Source organism: Olea europaea, chromosome 12, assembly GCF_002742605.1.
Source record: "Olea europaea var. sylvestris chromosome 12, O_europaea_v1, whole genome shotgun sequence".
Lineage (NCBI taxonomy): Eukaryota > Viridiplantae > Streptophyta > Magnoliopsida > Lamiales > Oleaceae > Olea > Olea europaea.
The window spans coordinates 9715043-9734075 of record NC_036248.1 but is presented as its reverse complement, the minus strand read 5'-3'; the positions used below and the strand labels follow the sequence as shown (position 1 = coordinate 9734075).

At 32.9% G+C, this 19033-nt stretch overlaps 3 protein-coding genes across 5 annotated transcripts; 1 reads left to right on the top strand and 2 right to left on the bottom strand.

Annotated features, from left to right (window-relative positions):
• Nucleotides 1-323: 323 nt before the first annotated feature.
• On the bottom strand, nucleotides 324-5742 carry LOC111405543. Of its 3 annotated transcripts, none has more exons than XM_023034484.1 (11): nucleotides 5610-5742; nucleotides 4498-5393; nucleotides 3259-3374; nucleotides 3029-3148; nucleotides 2592-2679; nucleotides 2151-2242; nucleotides 1971-2075; nucleotides 1092-1201; nucleotides 820-907; nucleotides 698-733; nucleotides 324-603 (listed from the first exon to the last, which is right to left on the bottom strand). In XM_023034484.1, exons 2-11 carry the CDS (start codon nucleotides 5369-5371, stop codon nucleotides 520-522), a joined length of 1713 nt encoding a protein of 570 aa, XP_022890252.1. In that variant the 5' UTR covers nucleotides 5372-5393; nucleotides 5610-5742; the 3' UTR covers nucleotides 324-519. The 3 variants fall into 3 exon arrangements, with proteins under 3 accessions (XP_022890252.1, XP_022890253.1, XP_022890251.1); XM_023034485.1 differs by having other exon boundaries at nucleotides 4498-5466; nucleotides 5610-5723; XM_023034483.1 differs by having other exon boundaries at nucleotides 5533-5717.
• Nucleotides 5743-7201: 1459 nt separating this feature from the next.
• LOC111405542 (ras-related protein RABD2a-like) lies at nucleotides 7202-13121 on the bottom strand. The gene is made up of 8 exons (XM_023034482.1): nucleotides 12940-13121; nucleotides 11811-11883; nucleotides 11078-11125; nucleotides 10950-10997; nucleotides 8212-8283; nucleotides 7974-8129; nucleotides 7785-7888; nucleotides 7202-7643 (listed from the first exon to the last, which is right to left on the bottom strand). The coding sequence occupies exons 1-8, from the start codon at nucleotides 13113-13115 to the stop codon at nucleotides 7547-7549; spliced, it is 774 nt and encodes a 257-aa protein (XP_022890250.1). The 5' UTR covers nucleotides 13116-13121; the 3' UTR covers nucleotides 7202-7546.
• An 899-nt stretch (nucleotides 13122-14020) lies between these two features.
• LOC111406557 (putative ALA-interacting subunit 4) lies at nucleotides 14021-18379 on the top strand. Its single transcript, XM_023035962.1, has 8 exons — nucleotides 14021-14132; nucleotides 14907-14965; nucleotides 15053-15127; nucleotides 15231-15362; nucleotides 15462-15532; nucleotides 15653-15953; nucleotides 16576-16865; nucleotides 18266-18379. Exons 1-8 carry the CDS (start codon nucleotides 14021-14023, stop codon nucleotides 18318-18320), a joined length of 1095 nt encoding a protein of 364 aa, XP_022891730.1. The 3' UTR covers nucleotides 18321-18379.
• Nucleotides 18380-19033: the final 654 nt, after the last annotated feature.

The window sequence follows — 19033 nt, the reverse complement described above, 5'->3', positions numbered from 1 at the left end:
AAACATCTAAAATTATAAAATATTATTTTTGCTTAATAATTTCTACAATTAGCCTTTACTTAATAGTTTCTACTGTTAGCCAAATATACAATTTTCAAAGGAAAATTTTGAAACTAAAATCAAATAAAAGGCTTAAAAAAAGAAAAAGAAAAAGAAAAAGGAAAAAAAAACTAATAAAACGTACCTAGACACTTCTAGTCTCACATTAAACGATCAACTTGAAAGTTGATCGCTTAATTTCGCTCTTACTTTTAAGACATAATGTTTCGTCTACACCTAAACGCACTTTTTAGAACACTGATTTTAACTTTTAAATTCGCTAGTTCAATACACTGGCCATCATCTTAATATATGCAAACAAAAACGTACACAGAACACAGTACTCAGCTCATTTCAATCATTGAGCATGATCCACAAATCAAATTTAAATTACATTGAATCAACAAAATAGGAAGTTTGAAGGCCAAATTCTTTTATTATGAATTTGACACAAGAAAATGTTACAAAACAAAGTACCTTTCAGCGCTTAACAAACCTAACAATATTAGCAAGCGCCGTTCTTAAACTTCTGATACCAGCACCAGTTTTCGAGCTTATCATCATCTGCATTTATATACAAAGGCCACACTATTTTTAGTTCGTTAAACAAGAAAAATAAACATTAAAACAATGAATAAACCAGCCATATCCTTCATACCACAGGTTGAACTGCAGACTTCTTTGCTTTGAGGCTCTATAATATCAGACAGGAACCAGTCATGGATCAGAACGGTAAAGATTTCAACTTTTTTTGATTCAGAATACGGATAATACATTTACCTCCTCAATTTGCATTGCTCTGCGAGCCACATCAATTGGGAAAACCAAATCTGTCTTTGTCAAAACAATTTGGTACTTAGTCTGTGACCTGTAAATTCGGGAAACAATATCACAGATTCACGGTCGTGGCAAGATAACACTTGAAATGAACAGTGTAAAAATATAAAACTATGAAGTCCCCACCCATCCTTTGAATAATTTAAAGAAATGTAGAAAGAGTCAGTAAAGCTATACAGACATGAATTAAGTACATAAACGCATCACGTTTTTACCTTTCCATCAAATCAATAATTTCGTGATCCCTTGGTTTCATACCCCATTTTGTGTCTACAAGAAGACACACTCGCTTTAGACCGACACGTGTAGACACATACTCTTTCACCTACAAGATGAAGTGCATGAATAATAAGGGAGTGGAAAAAGAATTTCTAAAATAACGAACCAAAATAGTTGAAACCAAATATAACAAATACAAAGACATATCAAAGCATAGTCAACAAATGTAGACCAGTTTCAGTAGAGAAGTGATAAAAATATCACCAAGTTCAAGTACCATCAATTTTAACTCAAAATTATCAATTTATGACATATTTTCTTTCCCCAGTTTCAGATTTCCCATCACCAGAATAATGATGCAGTTTCCTCCTAAAAACTCTATGCTCAACTATGAATCAAATACAACAGTAACGCAGACACCTTGCATCATCTAGGATATTCTTTGGCTAAGTGATGTAATATTGTTTCATTTAACATTAGAATGCTTCAGTTATTTCTAATTGGGTGTAGCCTATCACACTAATCGTGATAAACGATGATATTACATATTTCATGTGATTTTAGTATATACAATGAAGCATATACAATGAAAGAACTTCAAGAGTCGGTCTTGTTAGGACCAGTTATTTACTCGAACTTTAGTGGTAAACACTGTTGAATATTTATATAGAGCAAATCTCAGTTTATAAATATTTTCAAGCATATTGACTTTTATCTAAATATACATACACACGTGTTTCCTTTTGCTTAGCACCAACTGACAACTGTGATCATCTGAACTTATCAGCTGTTAATGCATAGAGATGATGTGCCATAGTATTTATTAAACAAATAAAAAATCAACACAAAATGACAATGCTCATTCTCATACTCACAAGTGCCTCCCATTCTTCCTTGACTTCTTCTTTCGCATAAGCAAAACCATATCCCGGCAAATCAACTAAATGGAGTTTTGATCCAAGTTTGAAAAAGTTGATAGTCTACAAAATGATTGTAAGTTGTTATTATGCATATTCTGATAATTTCGAATTCAGTTATAATGACAAATATAGCACCTGTGTGAGACCAGGCTTGTCTGACGTCCTTACAACTCCCCATTGTCTAGTTAGTGCATTTAGCAAAGATGACTTCCCTACATTTGACCGTCCTAACAAACAGATTCACTTGAGTATTAAATCCAGTTAAGTTTGTCAAATAGTACCAGGACCTTCTTCCACACATCATCCTATATTTCAAATGCTTCATTGAAAATTACAGATCAATTCGAATCAATAGTAACATAATCCATGAGGAGAAAGGAGCATTAGTAAAACATTCATTATATAACAACTAATAATGCAAACTTCTGAAGAAAATAAGCAACCAATTTAAACAAATGAACGATCCCAAAAAAANNAACCCAAAAAAAAAAAAAAAAAAAAAAAAAAAAAAAAAAGAAGAGTTTATCACAATTGACTTTTTTGTGTTTCTTAACAGAAATAGTTTGTTCAACATACCTGCAAATGCAATCTCTGGAAATTCAGGAGCGGGGAATGATGATGAAATCTTAGCAGCAGCAAAGAATGTCAATTTATTTCTGAATACCTACAAAATAATCATATGTTAACACCTACAGAAAAACAAATATGACACAAGATGCAGTTAGTAAAAATTTGCTGATTTTATACTCATAGAAGTACACGAACTTGAGTCTTACTGGAGCATCAAATAGCTTAGTTTACAAGGAGAATTTAAATGACGGGAGAATAAACTGTTAATAGAGTGAACAGATAGTAGTATTTTATAATCATAATTAACTATTATAGTTCATGCTGAAGAGTAGAATTAAACCATACAAAAAGAAGTGGGTATTTTGGTGCATAAGATAGTTCAGTTTAGGTACTAAAATTGTTTAAGTTCAACCATATTCATAATGGAAACCATTTGAACATACCGGTACTTCAATCCGCTCCCTTTCTGAGCTTGTTGAGAAGGGAATGTTATCTAAAGGGGCAGAAAGCTCAATGCTGTAACCAGCCCTCCTAAACTCCACATCACGCCTACGGCCCAAAAACTGGAAAGAAGTGCTAAGAATCAACAAATCTCACACAAACATAAAACAAATAGATACAGAGAATAAAAATGATGTCAGTCAAGCATATTGGGCCTAGCTAGATAAATTACATTGTCTTCCACAAAGGAAAGGATAGAGGGGCTAGGACGTATGGCACGAAACTGTGCATTTTTTGACATTTCAGCATCATTTTTTTCTACTGAATCTTGGTTTTCTTCACTATTATCTGGAAAGCATGTGAGGGAAAATAAGTTAGAAGAAAAGAGGAATGAGTTTATCTGCAGAAGATAGCAATCGAAATTTTCAAACAGATGGGTAAGCATTTGCGCTACAGAGGTAGAAATTAGTTTGACAGCGTATAGTACACAGATAACATTCCAAGATAATCAACAGTATCATGATTTAGTTTATAAATACAAAAAGAAATCATCAATATATCCATAGAAAACTAACTTTATATTTTAACAAATTTGAGGAGGCTGCACCTTCAGCCGCAGGTGTTAGCTAGAACTGGTAACATTCCTGTAGGGTTGGATTGGGTGAGGAGAAGGGAAGCAACAGATTGAAAAGTAAAACATTCTAGTATGTGCCAAGTGTTGAAAACAAATGCCAAAGGGAATAACACTTGTCGGCTGCATTGCGAACACTGACACAGCAAGAACCCTGTACCTATCTGCTGAGTTGTATTCGTCATTGACATAACTATCGTCAAGCTAAAATATAACAACTAAACTGAATATTGCTTGAGAAATTCCACCATCATCTCATGGCATGCTTGCATTCCCCTTGGCATGAAGCCACATCCATGATAACTAGGTGGTATAAGAGATTGATCTATCACTCAAGAGCTTCTCATAATGCTGTTTGTAACATTTTTGGGTTGATAACAACTTACAAGTTAACCTATCATTTACAGACATCTAGGAACTCCGAATCACTAACAGGGGGAAAAAAACAATGAAAATCATTCCAACAAAATGCTGGCTGGATGATGTAGCTAAAAGGACAATGTTTGTTTTCAAAGACGCAATCTACTTTTCTAATTACTTTAGCCTTTTTGACATAGATAGTTCAGAGTGCTCACTCCATATAAACTTGAAAAACAACTCATATTTCAATCAATTTCAATAAAGAAGATGGACAGAACTAATTCTGTAATACGACTCATATACCAAGGACTTTCCACAGAGAATTCAATCTGTGAATCCACAGTGGGACATTCTCAATCATAAGTGCAATTTTGGGCCAAAGCCTTGATCAAAGTTGCCTAATAGAACTCTCTAATAGAATAAGATAGATGATAAATGGAATTAAAACTAAAAATAATACAAATTACAAATGATACTGACCTTTACTAGCTATGCTATCATCCAATCTCTTATTCGAGATATCATGAGGATCTATACGGATACCTTTCTTTTTTTTCTTTGGCCGATCCTCCATTACCTCGAAATCACTCGCTGAGCTCTTCTTGCCTTGGACCATCTTCTTGGGAGGTTTCTCAACAGAATAAACTACATGTTTTCTTTGACCATGATCTAATTTTTGGGTCAACAAATATTTGATTTTAGCATTTCCCCTCAGCATATTACTCTTAAAGCCATTATCTTCAACAATTTTCACTTTATTGGTACCCTGCACCTTGCCTCTCAATTTTTTCTTATCAAGTAACTCACTTTCCTTAGATTTTCTTCCTCCTGCAATTGAAGCTTTCCTTCTGGCTTCTTCGAATTCAGAAGATTTTGCTCCCGTCGTCTGCTTTCTTTTACCAGAGTCATAACTATCCCTATTTTCCATCCTCTTGGTCAAAGATTTCCTGTTGGGTATTTCTACATTGTTATCTAGTGCTCTTTCCCTACCAATATCATAATCAGCATAAATTCTCTTCCTCCTTCGACTAGAATTTCCCTCAATTACAGCTTCACACCCTTTGTCTCCATTTCTTGATTTCCAGTTCCTTTTGCTTCCCACCCCTTCTTTGTCTTCATATTTCAAATTCAAATTCTTTTTTCTTCCCACACCTTCTTTACTTGTTTTCTTATTCATATCAACATAAAATGTATCCCCATTTTTACTTCCTCTACTTTGTACCTTTTTGCTACTCTTTTCCTTCAATTCTACGACCCCGACACCATCTTTCGAGCCCTTCAATTTTCCAATAGCAACTTTCACTTTCTTCCTAAACTTATTATTGCTATTCCTTGAACCAGCTTCCACAGACATCCCTCAGAAATATCTAATATATCTGAAAACAACAAACAGAAAAAACCCTTAACTTGAAAAATGGCCGCAGTTAGAGTCTCTAAATCTTCCTCAACCTGGAACACAAGTAAAAATTCTGTACATAGCATAATACTTCAAATTTGAGAGAAGAAAAGCATTACCGTGAAAAATATTTCCGGCGTTCGTGCATAAAAACGATTATAATAAAAAGAGCATTATTGTTCAAGCTTTAACTCACTGAGTTTCCGCTTCTTTTGCCGCCTTCAATGCAGTGTTCTCTACTCTCTGCGCAGGTTTACTACAGGAAAGAAACGCCGTCGTTTGGGTTCGCAAGCGAATCGATCAATAAGAACAAAGAGGGAAATTGATACAAATAGCACTAGAAAAGGGCTTTTGACGTTTCATTAGCACTATTTATTTTTTATTCACGTGATTGCCACTCTTGAGTCTTGAGGATTAAATATTCCAGTTTTGCTGATTTTTCTTAAATGTTGGAACTTCAAAAAATTTCAATTTGCTATAGGACTTATCAAGAGTATAAAGTTGCATGTACAAAAAATCTGTAATAGATTTCCAACGGGGGGATACTTATTTCCTTGTGATTGACAGCTGTTAAATATTCCAGTTTTCTTAAATGTTGGATCTTCAAAAAATTTCAATTTGCTCTAGGACTTATCAAAAGAATAGAGCTGTACGTACATGAAATTTGTAGAAATTTGTTACAGATGATTTCTTATACGTGTAGTGAAGTTGTTATCAAAATAGTATTTCATTTGATGGTCACACGTTGTAAAAGCACGAATTTGAAGAATTAATCAATTTCTTACATCCATCATTTCATTTGTCATGTCATTAAATTCAACATCTGCTTGGTGGCTACTTTTTTTGAAAAAACATTTTTTTGACCTTTAACAACAATTTTTTTAAGAATGTGTGGTTAAAAAATAATAAGAAATTGACTTTACATATAAAATATTTTATTTTGTAAATATGTTATTGAAAATGAATATCCAGAAAAAAGAACTTCGAAAGAATGTGAGACAAATATGAGCTCGTTTATTTTTAAAATAACAAATGAAAAAGTGGTGAGCGGACTAACAATTTGGTAGGTTCTGCAACAACTCGAAAAATCTTCAAAGTTAAATGACAACTTGAAAATCTTTGAAAAAGTTTGGTGATAATTTGAAAAATTTTAGAAGTTCAATAAAAATAAGACCCTGTTTGGTTAAGATAAAAATTAGATTTTTAATAAATTTTGATAAAAAATTGATAAAAAATATGTTTTTAAACTAATAAAATATATGATAAAAATTAATTGTTAACTTTAACTTAAATTTTAATTCACTTTTATAATTCAACCAAGCAAGAGCTAAATAAACATTCGAGAAAGTTCAGCAACAAAAATATTTAGTTCGACCTTTTGCAATGTCAAAATCTTACCCCACTATTTCAATAAAAAATTAAAGAACCTTGCTACTTGAACAGGCCAACAGGCCACACATGCCTTGTTCAAACAGGGGGCCAAGTGGCACCCTTTTGGTGGGTGTCTTACCTGGCTGTTTCAATGAAAAATTAAAGGACCATGTTAATTGAGCAGGGCCAAATATGCCCTGTTCAAACAGGGGTCCAAATGGCACCCCTGTTCGTGGGGTACCTTTTCATATCAATACCTAAACCAATTGTAAAACATTGTAAATTATAGCTATTTCTAATTAATTTAACCAACTATAATTTTCAGCTTTTTAAATAATATTTCACTTGATATGCCAATCATTTACGGAAATATTTAGCAGTAAATAGTTTAACATTAAATTATAAACAACTTTAAACTATTACCAACAAACCTCATCATACGTAAAATTACTATAGGGAAATGACACTCGTACAAAATTTCAACACACACAGATCTCCCATCTTACATAAATATAATTCTATCATTTGCACCACCAGTGGTCGACCACTGCGCCAAACGGCTACGTACCACTTGCCACAACCATAAAACGGTAGCAAAATAACAAACAAATGTTACTAATATGTAAACCGTACAGGCTCCTTATAAATCCAACAAACTTGAAATTATATAAGTACAGATGACTTGATCAGTTGGTGGTAACAATCTTTCCCCTGTCGGAAGGATCGATGAGAATTTCATCCTCACGTGTCCATGGCAGTCAACTACGAAGAGCAGCAGCCACTCTTCTGGGCAACAGGTTGTCCACGAATCTGCACAGTGGCTGGCCTTGCATTGCTCGATGCAGGCTGACTTGCCATTCTGCACAAATTGCATACGAAAAAGTAACATAATACCCATAAAATAGAACTAAGAAATCTAAAAGGGCAATATGCGAGTGGGATTGACGTCAGTAGGCAAGAATTAAAGAAAACAAGACAGCACAATATGTAAAAATGATACCTATTCTTAATATCAGCAGACATTGCCATGAATGCCTGTTCAACATTGGTGGCATTTTTGGCACTGGTCTCCATGAAAGGAATGCCAATTTCATCTGCAAAAGCCTTTTTATGACAGGAAATAAAGGTTATGTCAGATAACACTAGTCTGCTCAAATACAATAAACTGGCAAAACAGTATAAATTTTACCTTAGCTGTTTCATAGGGCACGGCTCGATTCTCAGCAAGGTCACACTTATTTCCAACCAGAAGCTTGTTTACATTTTCACTAGCATAACGATCAATTTCATTCAACCATTGCTTCACGTTATTGAAGCTTTCTTGGTCGGTTACATCGTAAACTATCTGCCAGAAGAGTACACAGCAGATCATATAAAAAAGGGGCACAAAGGTCCATTGTAAGATGTAATAATTGAAAGAAACTTACTATGATTCCATGTGCACCACGATAGTAGCTACTAGTTATAGTTCTGAAACGTTCTTGTCCTGCAGTATCCCACTACAAGCAACAGAAGAACGGTGAGAGACATCCCGTCCATCAACAGTAAAAATAAATAAATAAATAACACAATCTTTACCTATCAAAAAAAAATAATAATAATAAAATAAAATAAAGAACACAATCTAGCAATACAATGTTGGATACACAGCAACAAAATATCCACATAACTCATCAGTCGAAAAACAATAATTACATGGAATAAGTTAAACGGACTCTCTAATGGCCGGCCATGCATGCAGTTGACAGGCATGTATAAAACATTCCTCAAGAGACCATTTCAGAACGTACGACTGATCCTAAATGGTCAAATTTTCAGTTAAAAATCAAAGCCTCAGTGTGGTTACAACTTACTAAAAGTTGCAATTGTGTCTAAGCATTACTCTTTACTGCAGCACCTCGGACTTTCCCTTTACATCCCAATATAAAACGCTATTAGAGCTCTCCAAGAGATTCTTTAAAGAGGAGATGTTCTATATTTTAAAGACCCTTAAAATCATGATCCAAGGGACTCTTTAAGCCCCTGTTTGGCCCCCATTAATTTTTATTCTATTATATTTCATTTCTCTCTCTCTCTTATTTTTAACCACAATCTTCCTTTTCAACTACTAATTTTCTAAAAAAAACACTATTCCACCCATTAATTTTTCCACAAAATGGGGGCCAAACGAGGGCTAAATTAACATTTTAATTTAGAGAATGGGTTTGGAGAGACAAACTCACTCTTTATAATTAAATGCATTCAAAGTGTTTCAATTTTCAATATAGGAAAATAATAAAATAATTTAGAAAAAAGCTAGTTAAACTAAAAGATAGATAAAAAATAATAAATATTTTTGGGGAGTAGTAAAATCAAGGGCCTGTTCAGTAGTGATTATGAGAATTGATTTTTTGACTGTTAAAGAAAAAAGTAGGTTCCACTTGTAAGAGAAAAAGTAAAAAATGATAGTTGAAATAGTGAAATAACGTCAAAAAATTGATTTTTGGGGTGAAAAATTGCTACAAAACGGGGGCCAAGTGTTTAAAATAAAGAGTTTGTTGGAATACTTCAAAATTTTAACTCTCTAAATTTATAGATGCTCGTCAAATGATAGAATATGCTCTTTAAAAATAAAAAATATCTTGGAGATGCTCTTACATTGTTAATTGAATTAGATTGAAGGACATGAATGGATATCCTCAAAAATTGAGACTAAAAGAAATCGAGAGTTATCAGTTATGTACAGCTTCTCATATCTATTTAATAAAATAAGCAATGGATGTAACTACATATAGCCCTTGTTTGAGCCCCAATTTTTCATTAAAATACATTTTTCAACAGTGATTTGACACCATTTCAACCATATATTTTTAATATAATAATATTACACGCAAATTCATAACTTTTCATTGTTTTTTTAACCACACATTATCTATCATAACACTATTTCAAAATGAATTCTTATAGAAAAATGAGGCTCAAACAACCCCATAATATTTCAGTTAGCTTCTTAAAATTTCTAAAAAAAATATTCATGTAGAAAGAAAATCAAATTTTAACTCTAACAACCATAAGGTTTTCATTAACATCAATTGGCTAACAAAACCATCCAAGAACCTTAACATAAGAATTTATGTTTACACTCTTTATAAGTTAATTAGTAGCCTCTACCAATATGTACCGAGAACAAATAAAAAGTACCACTACTCTTAAATCTTAATCATAAACAACAGGAATAATTCCATAGATAGTCTTAACTATGTTTAAACTAAAGTCAGAGCTCATATAGTTCAAACAAAAATTTAGGGTGCATTTGGTGGTTTACTGTTTTTAAGTTGTTTTCATTTTTCAGTTTTGCAACATCCAAAACATGTTTGGCATGGTATTTTGGAAAATGCATTTCTGAAAATAAGGTTGAATTTATAACGTAAAACTCAAAACCATTTTTAACATTTTGAATGTTTTCATTGAAAACTTTGAAAACACGCAAAACATGGAAAATATGCGTTTAAATAAAATTTTAAATATTAAAAATTTTTAAAAATAAAATTCTAAAAAAATATATAAAATTATAAATAAAATAAAAATATGATAAATTCAAAAATAAAAATTTTAAAAAATAATCCAAAATTCCGAAAATATTAAAATTCTAAAAAATTAAAAATTTTAAAAAATAAATTCTATAAAAAATAAAATTTCTTAAAAAATAAAATTCTAGAAAAATAAAAATAACTAAAGCTCTTAATGGTTATTTACATAAAAATTATAAAAATCATATATTTAAAGGAATATAGATAAACTATCAATCCACATCATTAATTTTTATTTCCTATGTTTTGCTAATTGCAATTTATTATTTATTTTTATTTTACTTTTGTAGCGGAAAAAAATATTGCCAGATTTACTAACTTTAAAATATATGTAATATATAATCATAAAATTGTTCTATTTTACCAAATTATCAAATTTAATGGAATAAAATAATATTATACAATTTCTTAAAATTTCAAACCAAACATATTTTCTAGTTTTTTGTTTTGAGAAACAGTTTTTCAGAATGACAATCCAAACATATTTTTTTCAATTTTAAAACAAACCTTAAAATAGAAATCTGAAATTGAATTTAAAACTCAAAATAAAAACACAAACCAAATAGGCCGTTAAATTCAAGATAAAAGAACCTCACAATTTGAAGTTTAATTGTCTTCCCATCTTGCTCCACAGTGCGTATTTTCTGGAACAATAGAAACATAATTCAGATGTGGAAAATTATGTCAAATACAAGTAACCAACCCAAGAAGATTAAGTTCTTACAAAGTCAACACCAATTGTGCTGATATAACTGTCCAAGTATGAATCATCCTGCATGCAGATTGGATATGATCAGCAACTAACCTAAGTTCATAAAAAAAGTCAATACATTGAGATTATCATTATTATTGCCGCTTCCACTTTATATTCAGAAATGGAATCCACTGCCTGCAATTATTACCAGCAGGCTAACTGATATTGCATGGTATTCGCAAACTAAAAAATAAAAAATAGCAAAAGGGAGTAGAAAGAACTTAATTGACTGGCAACTTGTTACTAGTACTTCTCATGCTGAATCTGAGAGCCATACTACTGGGCTGAAACAAACAAGCTCAGCCTTGACAGAGTGCAAAGAAGCCCTAGAACAAAACCTAGTCAGAAACCCTAAAGGGAAGTGATATTCCAAACTTTTCCATGTAGTCTTACAATCACAATTGCAACCTTTGTCAAGATGAGAAGGGTGTATTCACCATTGTCAATATGGCTTTTGTTTCAGTTTGTCAAATTACATCAGTTATATAAGAAAAAATAAAACAAATTGAAAATGTATTAGATAAGTAAGAGCATTCTTGATATTTAATTTAACATTCTGTTAGGTCTCGTACAAAATTCTAATGTTAATGTAATATAAAAAGCAATCATAGAGAAAGAATAAGAAAGAATTTCAAGAAGGATGTGCTGTGGTGCTGAAGTCAGCATTACAATGGAGAAAGCTAAATAACATCAAATGTCTTACAGCAAATCTGAGGAGAAGGCATGACTTGCCCACGCCAGAATCTCCAATTAATAGAAGTTTGAACAAGTAGTCACTGCAGAATTCAGCGTAAAAAATGTGGTGGTTAATTCTGTGCTCAAATGTGGTGGTTATATGACATTATGCAGTACGCATGACATACAATTGGATATAAAATAAGCAGGGGAAGCGAATGTTAGGATATATTCAAGAGCACTTGACTTGAGTGGACCAACAACATTAACTTTTCAAAACTCTTCAGCTGTAAATTGACACAATTTCAGATGCAGTGTGCAACCTTCCCTGTGTGAATCGAGGGTTTATTCTATCCTCCTCTATATAAAAGGTTAGGATAGGGACGTCAGTGATAGTTAGCTTGGCCTGACTTGACATGCTTCATAATTATTATTTATCACTATATACAGTAAATAAAATTTTAGAGGTTAATTTGAAATGAGCCCCTTCTAGGTCGAGTATTGGCGACTTCAACATATATGGTTAAGACTTGAGAGATCTAGGAATTTCCAAATAATAAATGCTCAACAAGTGACCTCAAAAGTAAACAAATACTTGAATTTTCATTTCTCATTACAAATAATAACATCCTATTTAGTTCCTGACAAAGTAACCAATCAAACTCGTTTAAATTATCAGCAGTTACAAAAAAACTCTCCAACATAAACTTTTTAAGCAAATCCTTATTACCACCAAAAATAAAGTAATCAATTCACGCCTTTTTCCACAGAGGAGCTTTGCTTCATTAGTAAAGGTTCAATTTCCTTATCCAAACCGTACGTAGACCCCAAGTCTTCCGGATTATATCGACCCTAGTTCAAAGTTTCTACTCCAAAACCAAATAAAAACATAAATTGAAACAATTGTTTGCGTACAACGACTAAAAAATCAAGTGACACAAATTATTCGAGTAACAAGCGAAAAAAAATCCCGAAGTTACGACAAACAATACATGTATGGATCTAATACATACATCAAGGGTGCAATACGAAAAACCAACACGTTCCAAACAAATTTGCAGCAGATCTAAATAAACTAAAAAAATTTACAAATTTTCAAGCCGTAGATTTAATTGTTTATCACGTTCAAATGGAGAGAGAGAGAGAGAGAGAGTTACTATTCGGGATTCATAATTGTGTGTGTAACGAAGGTAGACGATCCGATGGCACTGGAGCCGGAATATTCTCCTTCCGACGGCCGGAAATGGACCGAAACAGAATCGTCGCCGAAGGAGCAGAACGGGTTAACGTGGATGGAGAAGTAAAATGATACCGGATTTAAAAGAAACTGCATAAAACACCGACGGGATACTAATAGTGAGTAGTCCGAGGAGAGGCCCCACTATATGCGGAAATTATACGGAGTACCTAATTCTACGGTTTATTATAAATGTTATTTACATTATCCCCCTTAAGATTCAGATTAGTACCAACTAACCCCTAAGTATAACAAAGTATTCCCAATTGTCCTCCCTTTTCACTATTGTGCTTTTATTTTCAATTTGTTCTCTTAGTTGTTTATAGTTTCAAGGATCAAGTCTTATGGTGACATTGAAAGTCTATGTATCAAAATATTTTTTTGTATCTATATTTTGCAACTCACTTAACTTCTCTCTCTGTGCATTCATCGTACTCTGGCACTCCTCATTGCTTCCTCCACTTTTTCCTGGCCGTCATAACATTTTATGCATGCAAAATAGTTCTTTTGTTTGCTGATTTTTAATTGATATGTTTGTATTTTTACTTTGTCAAGAGCAAATAACAAAATGGAAATGTCGAAAAAATGGCGATTTCACATATTAGAATACATCTCCATTTATATGTCCTCTCCAACAAAAATTCAAGAATTGAGTTCGGTGTGTCCTATTATGCAATACTAATGGAGACTATTGATGTATGGATGGAAACACCTATGAACTTTACAAAATCGGAGTGAATGATGGTTGGGTTTTGAGGACGAAAATTAATACCTCCCATCTGTTGCTTATGTGGCAAGGGTGCTATTTTTGAACGGTTTTCATGTGCAAGGACTAATGCCACATCAAAACCCTTAGGTTGGGGAGCCTACTCCAAAAACAATTACAATATGAACAAATTTGCAACCGACCCAATACTTTGGGGACTAATAGTGTAACTTTCCATTTTAGCAAAATTGACACTTTATCGGCCCTCGGGACATAGTCTAGTGGTGCAAAGGACATGAATGAAATTATCTCACGCTTTGTTGACAGTCGCAATGTGGAGGTTCGATTCCTGATGCATGGAATTGGATTTCTTATAGGCGCAGTGTACATGCAACTCTTGTTCTCTGGTCTGTTGGGGCACATCCACGATTTACCTCTTTCACAAATCTCTAGAGACGGGACGAAACGGGGCGGGGTGCCCTCAAGGTTGGGGTTCAACCTTTTTTAAAATTGACACTTTATCCAACTAAATGAAGACCATTTGATTGAAAACCGTAAAAGAAACCTTCCTTGAAAAATTGGACTCTTTCATTGGGAAGCACTAAGCAAGTGCATATCGCAAGGGAGTGAAATTCGCCTAATCAAGACCGCTACCAAATTCCTAATATTAGCTCTATAAATATACATTTCTCCAGAAATTGTCCATCTTTCTACCTGGTTAATATCCATGAAAGAACATCCAGATATTTACATATAATTATTTGCTTATATGTTCACGATGAGCTCGGGAGATGAAGCCTCTCAAACAATTTCAAAGAAATCCAAGAAACCCCAATGTACATTTCTTTCAAAATAAAACTATCGATTATCTTTCTCTTTTATTTCTTGAATTTTATTTATGCAACTAATAATCATTTAATTTATGATTGATTATATGCATGGATAATTTGTTACTGGAAAAATATTTTTGCAAATTCTTACATGATAATGTCTTAGAAAAACCTTGTGTCGATACAAGATCATATGAATTGTTTTTAATATATGAAGAATGCATTGTCTTTGTTACCTTTATCAGAAGTATTTTTCTTGAAAATCCTTATTCTTACTATTATCACTGACCATATTATTCGATTGGAACGAGAACATATACCCCATTTATACAAATTTCTTATGTTTTCCAGATTCCAGATTTACTCAGCAAGAACTTCCTGCTTGCAAACCAATATTAACTCCCGGATTGGTACGGTTCCAATCCCGTCGATCCACTTGATTATGAAGTTTTCGTTTCAAAGTTGTGGATTAACTTTTGGTTTTGCATCTAATTCAGGTCATAACAACCTTGATCTCTATCGGCATCATATTTGTTCCTATTGGCCTCGGTTCCTTGTCTGCATCCGAACACGTAATATTCTAACATATTTTCTTGTTGCAGTCTCTTCCCAGCTTCAATGGTTAGTAACAATTATCCTTAGTATTAGAGAAGTTTCTCTTGTTATCACACTTAGGTGGTGGAAATTATCGATCGGTATGATGACGCTTGTGTTCCTTCAAATGGTGACGACGAGGCAGCAAAGAGTGAGAGGCTTTCATTCATCCAGAATGTGAAAACAAATAAAACCTGTATCAGGAATTTAGTTGTCAGTTTACTCCCTTCTAACCTTTCGTATTAATACATGAGCATTTTTCTCTCCTTAATTAATTTAATTTTATAATACAACTGTTGGACATGTTTCCAGATTCCAAAGAAGATGAAGCATCCTATTTATGTATATTATCAGCTTGACAACTTCTATCAGAACCATCGACGGTATGTTAGAATCTGGGAAACTCATTTTATTTTCCTTTTAATTTCCACTTTTTATCATATGGAAAATGATTCATGTAGTCGACCCCTAATTTCTTGACTTGAAACTACAATTTGGTGCAGATATGTAAAAAGTAGAAGTGATAGGCAATATCAGAGCCCCAGATTTGAGAGAGAAACAAAGACTTGTGATCCTGAGTCTGAAAACGATGATCACACACCTATTGTTCCATGCGGCCTAGTTGCGTGGAGTTTATTCAATGACACATATCGGATTTCTACTGAAAACAATCCTATACCAATTAACAAGAAAGACATTGCTTGGCAAAGTGACAAGAATTCTAAATTTGGGTCTAATGTCTACCCTAAAAATTTCCAAAAGCAAGATCCAGTCGGGGGTGGAAAACTTAATGAAAGCCTACCTGTAAGTCCACTCCCCCTTTTCTCTATTTAATTCTACCATATATAAATAAGACTCAACAAATACTTATACTTGATTTCTTCAATGTTGAACTCATTTCTAATGAACTTTCATAAGCCATATCTGAATTAAAATGTTTCGCATGACACTAGCAATTCGTTTCAAGGTTGGTCCAGTGCTAATAGAAGTTGCTATTTCCTACTAGCAAAGGAAAAGGGCAGGTTTTATTCTTCCTAAAATTGTTTTACATACATAACATGATCAGTTTGATTCAAGGTCCGGCACTAATAGAAGTTGCTTATTTTCCTTGTAGCAAAGAAAAAGACAGTTTTCTCCTAGTCTGATCAATTCACACAACTTGAAAGTTTAAAAATTCAAAGTAAATCGTTCCCATCTTATTTCTCTATAAAGCTGAGATACTTGAACTCACTCATAGTAGCAGTAGTAGACTAGCGTTAAGCTTCTTTTTCTCGTTTAGTACTTTCTAATGCATTTTAATCCCATCTGAGCAAACATGCCATTATAGTATAAGTTCTGAGCAAACATTGCTTGATATTTATTTCTTTATCTTCCATATATTTTCTCTTGATTCATATTGTTTCGTCCTTGTGATTTCATGTAATAGTTGAGTGAGCAAGAAGATCTTCTTGTTTGGATGAGAACTGCAGCATTACCCAATTTCCGAAAGCTATATGGGCGGATAGAGACTGATTTGGAAGCCAACGAGAACATAACAGTAGTAATACAGAACAATTATAACACATATTCTTTTGACAGCAAAAAACAGTTAGTACTTTCCACAACTACTTGGATTGGTGGGAAAAATGACTTTCTTGGCAAGGCATACATCACAGTTGGTGGAATTTGCTTGTTCCTTGCAATAGCTTTCATATTAACATATGTCATCAAGCCCAGGTGAATATTTTCCTTTACCTATTTTCTTTATATATATTTTGCAGGAAAAAATAACCCTTTATAGAAACCATCCTCTCAAGTGCATGGTTCATCGCCCCCAGAGTTTATGACCTTTTCTCATATGTTTATGCAAAAATATGCTATGCTTTTGGAGTTATGTAGAGCAATGTTTTTCAACCATCTCTGGAAGTGGTTGCCTGGATTTTGTACTCTTTTTTTTTTTTAATCAAACCACCACGAATAGGGGATATATAACGTGACCTCGAGCTTTTGAAAATGCAAATCAGGACAATGGACCAGTATAGTAAACTAGAACTAAAGATGAATTAGCCTACACTATATCTTGTGTGTTCACTGGCGAAGTTAGGAATTTACTGTTGGGGTTAAATTTGTTTGGTTTCTTTATAAGACGTCTTTGGTATTGAAAAACTGTCAAATGACGATTTTAAAATAGAGTCATGCTACTTGTACAATCATTTCTTACAATATTAGTTGACAATCATACTTGTCAACATTACATTCATTCATTTCAAAAACTGTTTTTAAAATTAATGGATCAGATTTGGACAATAGCTCATCCATTATTGTCCACAACAATTGTACAAGCAGATTAATTCAAATTATTTTATTTGTTTAGATTCAATAACAATACTAATTTTATTATTAAATTTGTATTTTGATGTAACCTCTTTGACTTATTTTTGGACCATGCTCTTGACTCAACAGAGTTGGTATTTAGTATTGTTTCAAAGTATTCATAGTAAACTTTGTAAAACATCCTTCCAGTTGAACATCATTGAATGGTGAGTTTAGATTAACAACCCAAAGATGGATGCAAGAAGTAGAACTAATAATACTATATTTATCTCTTAATTCTCATTTTGGTGACTTATTTTCGTACTTTGTTATTCACTTGTCGGAATAGATTCTTGGTACGCATTAATGTATTCATGGAAAACTTCGCAATGCACCTTTCGAATTGGAAAACGACGAGCCAAAAATAGCAGCTGGAAATGAATTTAATAATTTGATTTCATTCCTTTTTTAGACATCCTGCGTGTGCTCTCATGATGCTTTTTGTCATCATACACTGAGTTAGGTACTTGCTTGATTCTGTATGATCCTATACCGATTTTCATTTACATGGATTATAGTATAAATCTAAAACAATTGCCAGTTGAATTTTGATAATATTGAAGTAAAGAAACCATCTATTTCACTTAAATCATATGGAACAATTGTTTGATGACATACTTGTATATATTAATACTTAATAGTGTGATGTTAGTTCCTTATTATTATTGATTAAATATTTTATTTTCCATTCTTAATTTTCATTAGTGCTTCATAAAATCTTGATTAAGGTACATCAAGGTTCATTTCGTTTGTTTTTTGTGCAGGCCTTTGGGGGATCCAGCCTACTTGTCATGGAATCTAAATTCTAAAGAGCGCTAATTCCAGTAGGTCATTTTCTTAATACGTTTAATTAGGGGGAAAAATTGACAAAGTTAAGAGGGCATTTTGACAATATTTGATAGTTGTATTGTTCATTTAAGTGTACGAAATATGCCATGAATATAAATATAACTCGTTGCTGTAATTTTGAAAAGGTTTTGAGTATTTGATTTTGTTTTGGCCAAGTGAATGAGTGTGTACGTGTATGCAAAGTATTTGCTGTTTGGGTATGATAAATTTCAAACTGAATGGAATTGATGTAGAATTATGAGCTTTTTTTTCGTTTTTTATTTTTTATTTTGTCATTCTTTATCTGGATGCTACAATGTGTATTCTGTGAAATTTCTGGCACCCTCCAGCCATGCACTTTGAGAGCAGTATTATTGGCGTTGGGTATTTATCTGTGATGAGGTAGGTTCGATGCTAGCTACCTTTGCTGGGAATATTTCTCCCAAATCAAGACTACCTACCAATGAGTGAGGTTGGGTAGGCTAGGGGTTAGATGTTGGAATTGGGTGTGAATCGAGAAGACGAATACTGATAGATTTTGGATGAAAATTGTTAGATGTTCTTCTGACGCACATTTGTTAAAGATTTGGAGACCTTTGCTCCACATTTTTTAAGTCCAAAACTTTAGCTTAAAATTATTCTTTTAAATTAATAAAAGGTTAAAAGACTATTTTATTTCTTTTTTAAAGTGGTTAAATTATGAT